Source organism: Sorex fumeus, unplaced genomic scaffold (assembly GCF_029834395.1).
Source record: "Sorex fumeus unplaced genomic scaffold, SorFum_2.1 ptg000029l, whole genome shotgun sequence".
Lineage (NCBI taxonomy): Eukaryota > Metazoa > Chordata > Mammalia > Eulipotyphla > Soricidae > Sorex > Sorex fumeus.
The window spans coordinates 19,112,184-19,125,524 of NW_026606086.1; the positions used below are offsets into that span (position 1 = coordinate 19,112,184).

The following is a 13,341-nucleotide window of genomic DNA, read 5'->3' on the forward strand; positions in this document are numbered from 1 at the left end:
TGGGTGACCACCCCCAGTCCCCCCAGTTGTGCAAAAGGTAGAAGTTTTAGGGCAGGAGAATCTAGTACAGTGGGTAGGGTGCTTGCGTTGCACAAGACCGACTCAGGTTGATCCCAGACATCCATAAGGTCCTCTGAGCCCACCAGGAATGATCCCTGAGCACAGAGCCAGGAGCAACCCCTGAACACTGTTGGGTATGGCCCAAAAAAAGCAAGGGAAAAAACCAAAGGTACAACTTTTAGCTTTAGTTTCTAAGCTGTGTGATCTGCTGATATACACATATAAACGGTCTGTACATCAAAACTCAATGTGAAGTTGCAAAACATTTAACAAGTCCAAAGGCTCTGAACACACCATCACCAAAACATAACTCAGATGCAACGTATTCCTGGGCACGCGCCCACGCTGACTTTCCTGTGTGAAGGGGGTCACATGGAAGGTACACAGATCAACTTCTTCAGCACCCTCTCCAGTACAGACATGCTCATGGAGGTGGGGACCCAAGAAGGCATGGCACAGCACAGTCTAGGGTGGAACCGATTTGCAAGGTCACCGGGTGAGTTAGCCCAGCTCTGCACCAAGCCCTTAAAAAATAAGCAAATAAAATTTTAAATATCTGTCTCATGTGTTTATTTTGGAGCCACATCTGGCTGTGCTCAGGGATCACAGCTGGCAGTGCTCGAGGACCAAACGAGATTCCAGGGATCAAACCTCTGTGTGCCGTGCTGGGGGTCAACCTGGGACAGCTGCTCTCAGGGCAAGTGTCCCGCCTACTGTGCTACTCCATCCATCAAGCTCTAAGAAAGGGTCACTACATTTTAGGTGGAAGGATCTACTGATGTCTACTTTTACCTTCTGTGAATGATCTTCTCATGTCCTATGTCTACTTTTCTAGCATCACTGCCTTCTATTGAGCTAAACACATTCCTGACCTTATTTCCTGGAATTTTGGGGGGCGGGGTTTCACAGTGGGCCACAGCTGGTTGTGTTTGGGGGCCACTCCTGTCTCTGTGCTCCAAGTGGCCCCAAGTGGTGCTCCAGGGGAACCATGTACGCTGAGGGTTGAACTGGGGTCAGTCCCAAGCAAGGCATGCATGTACCCGTGACCCCTCTCCCACCTGTCTCTCTGGTCCTCACTTTCCTGCTTTCACTTTTATTCAGTAAATTATATTGGTTTTTGGGCCACAGTCAGTGGTATCCAGGGCTATTCCTGGCACTGTGCTCAGAGATGAGTCCTGGCAGGTACATATTTCACATTCAAACATGCATTCAGCCAGTAAATACCAGATATGCTGAAGTTCTCTCTCCCTCCCTCTCTCTTTCTCCCCCTACTCTCTCTCCCCCAAATCCACAACAAAGAGGCTTCTCCAACAACTGTTTTTATTTTCTTCGGTCATACCTGGTAGTGCCAGGGTTTACTTCTGGCTCTGTGCTCAAGGATCACTCCTAGCAGGGCTTGGGGACCCTATAGGGTGCTGAGGATCAAACCCAGGTTAGTCTCGTGCAAAGCAAGCCCTCTATCTGCAGTGCTCTCTCCAGCCTCAAACATCTACTGTTGGGGCTGGAGCAATAGCACAGCAGGTAGGGCGTTTGCCTTGCACGCAAACGAGCCGGGTTCGATTCCCAGCATCCCATATGGTTCCCTGAGCACTGCCAGGAGAACTCCTGAGTGCAGAGCCAGGAGTAACCCCTGTGCATCGCCAGGTGTGACCCAAACGGGGGAAAAAAAAATCTACTGTTATATCACAGAAATTTCACCAACAAACTTCAGGCACATTCACGCTTTTGTTTTTCGGCTACACCTGGCAATACTCAGGGGCTATTCCTCGCTACTCAGGAATCACTCCTGGAGGTGCTTGGGGGACTCTATGAGGTGCACCCTCAGTGTATGATGGCTTTGAAAGCAGTGACTACTAGAACATGAACAGCCCCTTCCCGGGGATGCAACCTAGCTTGCACCTGTAGCTGCATAGCTCCTGGCCTGGTCAACACCTGGTGGCTCTCTTTACAGCGGCAGCTCCCACGCCCCAGAGCTGGGCTCTGCAGGCCTCCTTCTCCTTCCTGGTGCTCAGGAAGAAGATCCTTCTTTCTTCAGTTGACTACTGCCTGATGAGAGACAGAGCTATGCTTTCTAGAACCTTCAGGTTCAGAATACAACCTCCTCTTCAAGCAATTTTAGTCAATTCATATTTTCTCAACCCGTTTCAGGTTCATTCAAATGTAGTCTTATTCTTCTCTGAAACTGTTATTTCTTAGCTCTTACGCCTGTTCGCTTTTTCCCCGAACACTAGTCACTATGCTTCACTGGCCTCTGTCTGTTCTTGGCACCTGACACCTGCAGGCTCAGTGGCCCTCTTTGACGGATGCTTATGGGCCGCACACTAGCTGTGGCACTCACAGGGGTCCCAGTCAGCAGAGGTGCCTGGGACCGCCAAAGCAGGACCTAACCTCATCTTAAATCTACCTCAAGGCAGGTCCTCTGCCACGGAAGCACCCTGGACCCATTTGCCTTGAGTCTGACAGACTCCCTGCTCTTTCCGTGGATGCCTTTCCAAGGTTTTAAAAGTTTTTTTCTGACTATAAGGTAAATCTCAGTCTTCTCACTGCTCTGTGTCCACCTGCCAGGCAGGCTGGATTCCCCCCACCTGCCCTCTTCTCAGCAGGAGAGGCCCCTTCTGTGAGGACATCTGCCTTCTACCCTATTCCTTGGAGACTGAAGGAAAAGTTTGAAAATTGAGGTTTGTGGGGTTTTCTGGTTTGCTTTTTGGTGTTCTGAGCTATGCTCAGGGATCACTCCTGGAAGGCTTGAAGGACTCTATGCAGTGCTGTGGACCAAACCTGGGTTGATCACATGCAAGGCAAATGCTTTCCCCACTGTACAATGGCTCAGCCCTCATCTGCTCTTTTTCAGCAGTGAAGAGATCATACTCACAGGCACACACATCCACCGCCGAGCCACAATCCCCGGCCCTGCGAAAGAGTCTGACCCTACCATCTCAACTGACTGGATTTTTAGAGCACCCCATTCTCAAGACCTGCCATCTCTCCTTGAGTCTGGCCTCGCCCATGCAGGCAGGTGTCCTCCATCTCTCCACACTTTTCCCTAGATTGCAGCCTCAATTCGCAAGACGCCAAGCGCCCCCAGATACTCCTCAGGCGGGTAGAGGCAACCTATTTCCAGAGAGCTGGGAGGGGTGTGGATGCAACAGCTCAGGCTAGGGCGGGGCAGGGCTCCTGCCATCTCTGGAGCTGCCAGGTGCTCCTGGGTCACTACCTAGTGCCACAATATCCTCCTGAGACAAAGAGATGACCTCCCCTTTCTGCAGCAATTCATTAAGGAACTTATTTTGGTTTTTGGGCCACACCTGGCTGTGCTTACTATTTCCAGAAGTGCTCGGAGACCATGCTGTGATGGAACTGGAACCCAGGGCCTCACACAAGTGCATTGGTGCTCTGCCACGGAGCCACCTCCCTGGCCCCAGTAATGACTTCATTCTCCAAACACCACAGTCCTCTAGAGTCTAAAGGAAGGGGCAGAGTGATAGTACATTGGGGAGGGCATTTGCCTTGTACGCGGCTGACCCGGAATCGATCCCCGGCATCCCATATGGTCCCCCACGCACTGCCAGGAGTTAATTCCTGAGTGCAGAGCCAGGAATAACCCCTGAGCATCGCTGGGTATGATTCAAAAAGGAAAAAAAAAAAAGTCTAAAGGAGGCTGGTGGGGTAGAGTGATCATACCACAAGCCCAGGCAGTCTGAGACGAGGTGCCAAGGTTTCTGTGCAAACCATCAAGCTTTCCTTGCTTGTCAGACTGTCACCACAGCGCTCTCCTCCCCACCAGTAACTCCAGGGCCCTCCACCGTATACCCAGTGGGGCCCTGAAAAATAGACTTCCCTAATCAAAGCCCCAGTCCCTCCACTAGAGGCTGCACAGGCCACCGAGAAGAAAGTGCCTGGCAGCCCTGGAGCGAAGGACACTCAGAACACGCCTGAAGGGACGTTGCTGACTTCCGGTGTTCAGGGCCCCACCTGCTCCTGTGCAGGCCCGGTCTGTACCTTTCACGAGCTTGCCGTCAGCCAGAATCTTGCCGGAAGCTGCTTCCTTCCTCCCTCCGGAGCCTCCTCTTCCTCCGTCCGTGGTGTCATCAGTCGCGCCGTCCTCCCCAGTCTCACTGGGGTTCTCAGACACAGATTGCGCAGGAGCCTCCTCCGAGGCTGACGCAGACTGGAGAGAGAATATGATGTGAGCTCTGCCCACAGGACGTAGACACTCCTGGCCACTGTGGCAGGCACTTAGCTCCACGGGGTAGGGTCTCCCTACTGGGGACCCGAGCTCCGTGACGGTTTCCCTACTGCCCTACTTGGGGACCCGATGTGACCCTATGAGGAAGGGTCTCCTCCTTACTGGGGGAACTGAACTCCACGAGGCTCTGATTCTGCCCAGGGAATCAATGAACCACCCTCGCGCTGGAGACCAAGAACCGAGACCTGCTCAGAATCCCCAAGTTCCCCGTCACTAGCAGACATGGGCCCATGCCACCCAGTTCAGTGAGCTGAGATCCAGTCTGGAGAACCCCACTGCAAAGAAAGGCCGGGGCTCTCCCCCCAAACCCCAGCGAGTGCCCAGAGCACCAGAAAGGGGCAGAGTAAGGATGGAGCATGAGATGGCAGTGCATAGGGCATGACCCACAGCCAGGACACAAGTCAAGCGATCACTCCTGGTCTCTGAGCTGCACTTTCCAGGGGCAAAAAGGGTGGAAAACACTGCTGCAATGTTTAGGTGGCTGCTAGGACAACAGACGAAGAAGAGACAGCTTTTACTACAAGCTGTGAAAAGGGGGAGCCAAGGGGCAGGAGCGGAGCCCAGAGGGTAGATAAGGCACTTGCCTCACATCCACATTGTCAGCCAAGGTGTGATCTCAACACCACAGATGGCTCCAGAGAGCCAGAAGTGAGCCCTGAACCAGAATGGCCCCCAAGCACAGAGCCAGAACCAACGCCTTCGCAGACTTGGGAGTGGCCCACACGCCTGACCCCCAAAAGGAGAGTTAATCAGAACATCAAGTTTTGGGGAAAAGGAATTTCTGTTTGAAACATGTTGGGCAAAAAGATCATGGAAAACTGTGAATGAGAGATTTCCACGTATTTAATGACACGTTTCGGCCTGGAGAAAAAGGGTCCATTCAACCAGTGGTCCCCAAACTTATCTGGCTTACTCCGCCCTCTCTCAGGGGGAAAAAAACAAGGAAAATCACACCACTCAGAGCCCCCCACTGTGTCCCCAGGAAGGGGTAGCACCAGACAGTGCAGTCCTGTCTGAGAACAGGGCAGCAGGGCATGGCAGCCACCCATCTTCACACCGCGCCAGGCGCGTGCGTACCTGGGTGCTCTCCCTGCCTTCTTTCTGGAGGAAGAACTGCTTCTTGAACTCGTAATAGGCATTATACTGGTGCCACGGCTGCAGGAACTCAAATCTGGGAACGGAGAAGGGAAAGCGTGACACAGCCACCAGGGCACACGAAGACCCCTGGCCTGTAGTGGGTGGGTCTGCTCTGAAACCCACATCCTGGCCCCAGTGGCAGCTCAGGGTCACAAGGACCACACTATAAACGCAGCCATATCTTTTGTTTGGCCACCCAAGGCATGGAATGTTATAAACAACACCCAGGTGTGTGTCTGCATTTCCACAGCAGATTCTTAAAAAGAACGAATCCTATCTAGTCTTTAATTTTTGGCAGCTCCAAAATTCTTCCTTAAGCAAACCAGGGTGCAGAGATAGTACAGCAGGCAGGGTGCTTGCCTTACACGAGCTAACAGCCTGCATGGTCCCCAGGCCCTCAGAAGTGATCCCTGAGCGTGCAGTCAGGAGTAAGCCCTCAGCACCACTGGGTATGGCTGGAAAACCAAACCAAACCAACCAACCAAATAAAGCACAAAACCAAAATACGCAGATACTAAAACCCCCCAACGCTGACTGAACAAGACAATTACATGTATTTCTCTGAACACACAGGGAAAATCAGACAAAGGAGATCACGGCACGAGACTCCACCTGGTTCTGAGGCCAAACCCAACAGAGCAGGGGATGGAGCGAACCCTGCCTCCCACACGTCAAGCACATTCTCCAGCCTGAGCTGCATGAGTCACCTGTCCAACTCACACAGAACCCTTCGTCTCACCTCTGGTCATTCTTGGCCCGAACACTGGTCTCAAATCTAAGGCCATTCCGCGCCACATACTCTGCCAGCTTGTCAATGACGGGCTGGATGTCTGGTGGTGGGGGGATGATGGCTGCCCCCGGGGCCAGGGCACTGTGAAAAGAGCTGGGTCACTGTCTGAAGAACCCCTTGCCCCCGCTCAAGGAATATGCCATGACAGACGCAGGCATGAGGGTTTTCCTCCAGGGAAGGCTTGTCCCACAGAAAATCAAATAGCTGTCATCCACTGAAATCAAAGACAAAACCTCCCCCAGCACTGAGAATGAAGGTTCACTGAAAGGTAACTACAAAGTCAGGCCAACTGTTGACTTTTTACTTATTTCAAGAATAAAACCAAGCAACAATAAACCAAATGCTATTTGCTGCATTGAAAGAAGAAAACTGTCTGCAAGTTCCCCCACCCACCACGTGACAGTCAACAGCCTCAGCAGCTCTGACTGGGGACTATCCTAGTCGCTTGAGTCCCAGTCAATCTGCTCAGAGGCCCTCTGGACACGACTCAGCATGGCTCACCCTGCTCCCAGGCTCCTGCTCAGAATTCACCCATTCCAAAGCACCAAGCTCACCTTGTGGTGATGGTGGTGGCAGTCACCACGCTGCTCGTCTCTGCTGTGGTCGGAGGTGGTGGTGGTGTGGTCCCGGGAGGGGGTGGAGCGGTGGCCGTCACCCCAGTGGAGCTGGACACAGCCACCCCGGCGGGCAGAGTGCTGTAGTAGGTGGCGACATCCACCCCAGGAGGCGGAGGAGCCAGGCAGTAGGTGCCATCAGGCAGCATGTAGTAACTGTAGTACATGGCCGCCACGGTCGCTGTGGAGACACAGGGGGCGTGAGAGCAGCCAGCAGGGACATTGCCCCAACACAGCGCCCCTCTGCCGGCTGCAGTGTGGAACTGGGAACACTGCCCAGGCGACAAGATGTCTGGGCACACCCAGCAGCACCGGGTGCCCGCGTGGCCCCGCTCGGGGGTTGCCTTCACTCGGCTCTCCTCTGAGCACTCAGTGTGGATGCCACCAAGGCAGATCCCTGGGCTGTGCTTGCGGGAAGGGCCTGTGAGGGGACGAGCAAACAGCATCCTGTCTGCTGCAGGCATGCAGGCGAGTCGACCGAGGGCAGCAGCTGAGGCATCACCAAGCAACGCCTGCAGGCTTACTCATCTTTTGGGAGGAAATAATCAAAACCACCAAATTACAGATGATTCAATGATTCAATTAAGATTCTGTTCTAGATAAGGAACAGGTTCTGGCCACACAGCTTCAATTTCCACTTCAGTAGAGGTTGGGGAAACGGTTCTCCTAATTAAAGTGTTTTATTTTGACTTTCAATGAATTTCTTCTGAAACAGAGACGATGAAAGCTTTCCATTAGAATTCCTGCTCTCATAGCGGACTGAGTCTTGGCAGCCAGGCAAGCGTGCCCCCAACCGCCACCAATGTCGGAGCAGTTCCAAGCTGCTACCATGCTCTAGCCCCCAGTCTTCCAAATCAAAGTCCTCAGTATCTTCTGCATGTGAGCGCTGGCACAGAGAAGTCAAGCCCAACTCAGCAGAAGGAAGTTGGGAGCATGCGTGTGGGTCTGGGCCAAGTGGGGTCCCTCTGGCCCGTACACCTCACACAGCCCAGCTGAGCCCAGGGTTCAAGCAAGACTGTCACAGCACCATGTGCTAGAAATGCCTGCTTTAGCTAGACACAGGATGCCATCAGGATACAGAACTCACAGGGTGCACAATCAAATGAGTTGCTTCCAGGAGGCCAGAGGGCAACACCCTAGGAAACGCCTCCCCATGGGAGGGGTCTGCCCAGTGCAGCCAAGATCCACATACGGAGCAGTTAAGTGTCCTGTCCAAAACCATGCTACGCTGCAGTAATGACCAGTGAGTCTCAGACATTCAGAAACGGAAGCAGCTTCAGCAGGGCAGCCAAGGGCCTGAGGGTGACAGGGGCTGCATGAGGGTGGGGGCACTTTGCACCAGCAGACTGAAATGGCTGAGTGGGCCATGCTGGCCACTGGTGTCGTCTGAGTCTGGAGGACCATCACACAACGAGGAGGAAGGACAGCGAGAATGCTGACATCAGCAGAGGCTGACTGACTTTCCTCTGAGGACCAGAGTCTTTTTCGAGTCTCTGAGGACCAAGAGGCCAGACGGAGGCACCAAGTGACAAAGAATCAGCCCTGCACTTGTCACTGGCAGAGAATGTGCTTGCTCGCCAAGCATAGTGTTTCTGGGGGAGTTGCAGGCCTGCCCAGGGAAGGGGACACTTGAGGCTGGGCTGCACAGCCTTGCCCCCTCACAGTTCTTCATCCCAAAGCCTGGCTCTGAGGAAATTTCCAGGTCAGCCTCTTCCTAAAGCTGCCTGGACATGCCTTGCCACCACGCTGATTTCTTAGGGTGACAAGGATGGGGAGAAGTTCCGCCCTGACCCCACGGCCCTGCTTTGGCCACCCCTGGTGCTCCCAGGGCCTGAACCTGTAGACAGTGCCCACCTCCCCCTAAGAAAACAGCCAACAGCCAATGGCACACTCAGCCCCTCTGGCCCACGAATTCCCAAAGCCCACCCCGTCCGCCAACTCAACTGATCACAAACTTCCCGCCCTACCTCCCCTCCCCCCACCACACACAACTGCCTTTGTCTTCCAGATTTCTGGCTTCAGGCTGGAGAGAACAGTATAGTGGGTAAGATACTAGTACTGCACACAGTCACCTTGAGTTCGATTCTTAGAACCACACATAGTCCTAGAACACAGCCAGCAGAGATTGCCGAGCACAGCCAGGTGCTGCCTGTGTGTGTGTGAGAGAGATATATTAAAATTTCTGGCTTCACCTTTTCCAGGTGCTGCATGTGTGTCTCTATGTCTGTATGTGTGTGATATTAAAATTTCTGGCTTCACCTCTTCAAGGACCCCTGCTAGTTGCCCCCTGCCAAGAACAGGGCACCAACAGCTGCTTTTTAGGAGAGAAAGGCAAATCAACCCTAAACTCACAGAAATGCTGCCAATAGTGCTCGTATTTTGTGGTGGTCTCTGTGGAGATTCTCAGCCACACAGGTGGATGGTTCAATGATGTAGCCGAGAACATGGTGCTGTAGCACCTCCAGGCAACATGGGACTCAATCGAGGAACCCAGAAGCCAACTCTGTTCAATCCTGGCGCCACAAATGGTCCCTTCAGCAGGGTCACTCCTGAGTAAGAAACAGCACCTGGGCACTACCAGGTGTGCCTCCCCAGAGTAAAACAGTATGGAATTATGCTCTCACAGGATTCTTTTTAAAAATGCCATGGATATTAACAACAGAGAAACACATTAAGAAGTAAGGATAAAGTAAAAAACTATCCAGCCCAGCAACACAATGTCACAGACTATCAGGAAACCTGAGCAAAGGTGGGTATTACTGCTCCTTTCTAAGGAACTAACTGACTACTCCCGCCTCGCCTGCAAGGCCCAACAGCACAAGACATGACAAGAGCAAAGCGAAAACATGCACCAGCTGTTACGCTCCAGGAGAAAAGGAGCGGTCATAGCTGGACATGTGGTGACTCAGGAAGCGTATGAAACCTGCATGGAGGCCAAGCCCCAGGAGAGCAGCAGCGGTTCCCTTCCTAGCGTGGGCGGCCAAGGAAGAGCCTGTGTGACAAGGGTGTCCCCTCATCCCTGGCCCCAAAAGCACACAGGAGTCAGCCAACTGTCACCAACTACATCTAGCAGCACAAAGCCCAGAGCGCCGGCCAGGGTGTGCGGCAGTTCTGATATGTGCATCTCCTGCACCTGAGGGAGGGGAGAGTCACCTGCATTCAAACTCTGAGCCATCCCTCACAGAAGCCTTACATGGCCTTCCTCCAAGTGGGTGGCATCAGGCCCAGAGAAGCGCAGGTGGGCACCTGCTCAGTCTTCCCAAGGAGGCACACTCTGGGGCTCTGCAGCGCCCAGCCCATAGACACCCCACTGCATGAGGTTGCCACTTGTCCTCACCCCTGAGACTGCTGTGAGAGATGGTGCCACTCGTGCCACAGCAGCAGGCAAAGCACACACTGTCCCTAAGCCCCCACAGCCCCAAGCCAAGGGGGCCACTGCGTGCACGGTCCACAGGCACAAAGAAAGTAAGGCCCTCTGCACGTCATCTTCCCGTCGCCCCGTCAGTGTCGAAGCCACGCTGTGTGCCAGTCTCACTTTCTCAACAGACTTAGTTTTGTCCACTGGTGATGACCATGTGGGCTGTTGGCTCGAGCGTGGCAATTCTTGGTCAGCTTGGGAGCTAGCTTTCCCAAGGACTTTCCAGCCTCCATGCTGCAGGCTCTTCAGGCCCCTGTTCCTTGGGTGCCACCCCCACGCCCTTCCTGTCACTCATCATTTGCACCCAGTTCAAAGGCCCCCCCCCAAGGTAAGAATCTCAAACACAGGGCAGAGCTGCTACCCCAGGCAGGCTGGTTCACTCTTACTGATGGAGTTTTTCTCTCAGCCATTTTCCCAGCAAGACCGTCTGTCACTAGGTACTGAAATAAAACGCGTGCAAATACCCTCCAGCAGCTCACTCTTCTCCAACTGAAGGCACGTCAAGTGGTCCCCACGTAGTCATGGACACGCAGAACGGAGCCCCAGACACACACCTGGCCACAGGGCCTACTGCCTGAGGGCTCCTTGATCTCTGAACTCCAAGTTTCAGCTTCCTCCCTGTGGTTGTCATGGTGATCTGGGGGCAGCTGCAGGCAGGAAGCACACCAGTCTTCCCTCCCCATGTCCTTCCAGTAATGCTCACATGGGCTCAGTCTGCCCTTACTGTCTTAGTTCGCAGGGACATTTCAATAGATGGCATCATCACTGACATGTCAAACGTGTGCCCACCGGCACTCAGTGTTGGATGCACCCCTAACGCCTGTTCTGCTTGGTCATTCTTGCACCAAGAGATGGTGGTGGGGCCGGCAGACTTGCCATATCGAGGGCAGGGGGAGGAGTGCGGCTGGTGTGCAGTCAAGGTTAAGGGTTCTCTGGGGATAGAAGTTTAAAGGACCTGGAACAACAGGGGATCGAGGTGCCCTGTTATGAGCTGCCCGCACCCGCCTGGCCCTCCGGCCTTCCAGAGACAGCATCTAGTTCCCACCTCTGCAGAGAAGAACTGCCCCCTCCACTCAGTCCCTCTGCTGCTGCTGCCCCGCAAAAGGGGCAGATCATGAGCAATCTCTGCATTGAGACCAGAAAAATAAACGCTTGGACTGCTCAGTGCACCCCAGGATCACAGGCGACACACACAGGCACTGTCTCCCCCGAAGCGATGTAGCAAGGGAGCGCAGCTTATAGGAAGGGCCAGAGCCGGGCATATGTGAAGCCATAAGAGGAACCCACAGCACTGGTTAGGGTCCTGGCCTCTTCATCACTAGGGCCAAGGCCCAAGCTCTCAAGCAGGGACTTTCCAGTTGTTCTGGACTCACACCCTAGCTGCAGAACCCACCAAAGCTGCCTCCAAGGCGATGCCACATTCCCTCTGACTTAAACACGTAAAGCATTTGGTGCAACTTCATGTGGTCCTGTACAGAAAAGATCTACATTATTAGGAGTGATCTGCAGTTACATGTGTTAAGTTCCACAGTGATTGATCTCTAGGCCTGGATCACTGGGACCTGGGGGGGGGGGGGGGGGGGTCACACCTGGTGATGCTCAGGGTTTACCTGTCTCTGCACTCAGGAATTACTCCTGGTGGTACTTGGGGAACATATGGGGTGCTGAGGATTGAACAGGGTTAGCCCTGTACAAGTAAGGGCCCTCCCTGCTGTCTTCTACTCCAGTCTCTCCAGCTGAGGTTTCTGCAGAAGCATACTTCGCAGCAGAGCTGGTGCTCTGCTATGGGTACTGCTCTCGTTAGCACCTTTGGCATGGTCATGACAGGAGCTGATAGGAGCTGACAGAGCTGGAGAGGAGGCTCCACACTGGAGGCCCGGGTCCATTCCATGCCACAGGGATCCCCCCACCACACCTACTGCCACTAGGTATGGCCCCAAACCAGAAGAGGAACAAAATACCTGACAATGAAATATAGGTACTTTTAAATGATTTTTGGGTTCTGTTTTGCTTGGGGGGCTACACCCGGCAGTGCTCATTGGGACTCTATGTGGTGCTGGGAATCAAACCCAGGTTGGCCGTGTGCAAGGTAGTGCCTTTCCTGCTGTACTAGTGCCGTGGCCCCCAAAATGACTTCCTGAATAAATGTTCAAGATGTGTGTCCAGAAATAGTCCTTTAAGTGGCTATAAAATAGACTAACTTCCACAAGAGAAGGAAGAGCTGCGACTCCCGTGGTATGTAAGACATGATCCTAAGTGTGTCTTTTAAAGATCTGGCCAAGGGAGAGAGCACCGCATAGATGCACTAAAGTTCTATCCAGCCCATCGCATTCTCGACTCAACCTCAGTGTTGTCAAGGCAGAGATGGTTCCTGCACAACCTTCCTGCCAACACTGGTGACAAGCACAGGAGGGGCCAGACAGAGACATGAAGGGCCTGGGCCCTGAAGCAAGGTACTCACAGTCAGCAGCGCACTCCACCTGGGAGGGCTGCGCGGTGGTGGTGGTGGTGGTGGTAGTGGTGGTGGTGGTCGTCGTGGCGGTGGCAGCACCTTCCACAGCAGGCGGAGTGGGGGCGGGGCTGTCGGCCTGGGCTTTGCGAACGAGCACAGCCAGGGGGTGATCCGGGTCCACCACCTTCAGAGGCTGCAGATGAAGAAGACACATGGTCACACCACTTCCACGGCGGAGATACGAAGCTCTTCGGCAAGAAGGACTGGCCCCGCTATAGAAGCACACATGCCAGACACAAGCATGTTCACGCACACACACTACATGGAGGCAGCCACTCTAGGGGGAGTGCTGCTATGAGTCAAGTGCTACCTTCTGTGCTCCTTGAAAGTCACCAAGGAAAGGACTGGGCAGGACTCGGAATGGAAGTGTGAGCACCCAAGCTCAAAAGTCAGTCATAGCCCAGCTTCTGTCACCAGGAGGCTGCAAGTCGCATAAACTAAGTCCAGGTCCTCCAGACACACCAGGTGCTGATGGGAATGCCTGGTCTAGGGGCCACTGCCCCCTGCCACAGTGGCAGGAGATATGGTGGGACCACCTGGCAAGGCTGGGCAAGGTCTTTCTAA

General features: G+C 53.8%; 1 protein-coding gene across 5 annotated transcripts in view; it reads right to left on the bottom strand.

Annotated features, from left to right (window-relative positions):
* SFSWAP (splicing factor SWAP) overlaps positions 1-13,341 on the bottom strand; it is a 43,775-nt gene that overhangs the window by 18,679 nt on the left and 11,755 nt on the right. For all 5 annotated transcript variants that reach the window (XM_056115442.1, XM_056115440.1, XM_056115441.1 and 2 more), the window contains 5 exons: positions 12,727-12,910; positions 6,788-7,028; positions 6,183-6,314; positions 5,384-5,477; positions 4,060-4,228 (listed from right to left, as the gene is read on the bottom strand). In XM_056115442.1, coding sequence (XP_055971417.1) covers positions 4,060-4,228; positions 5,384-5,477; positions 6,183-6,314; positions 6,788-7,028; positions 12,727-12,910 — 820 coding nt within the window. The remainder of the gene's footprint in view (positions 1-4,059; positions 4,229-5,383; positions 5,478-6,182; positions 6,315-6,787; positions 7,029-12,726; positions 12,911-13,341) is intronic.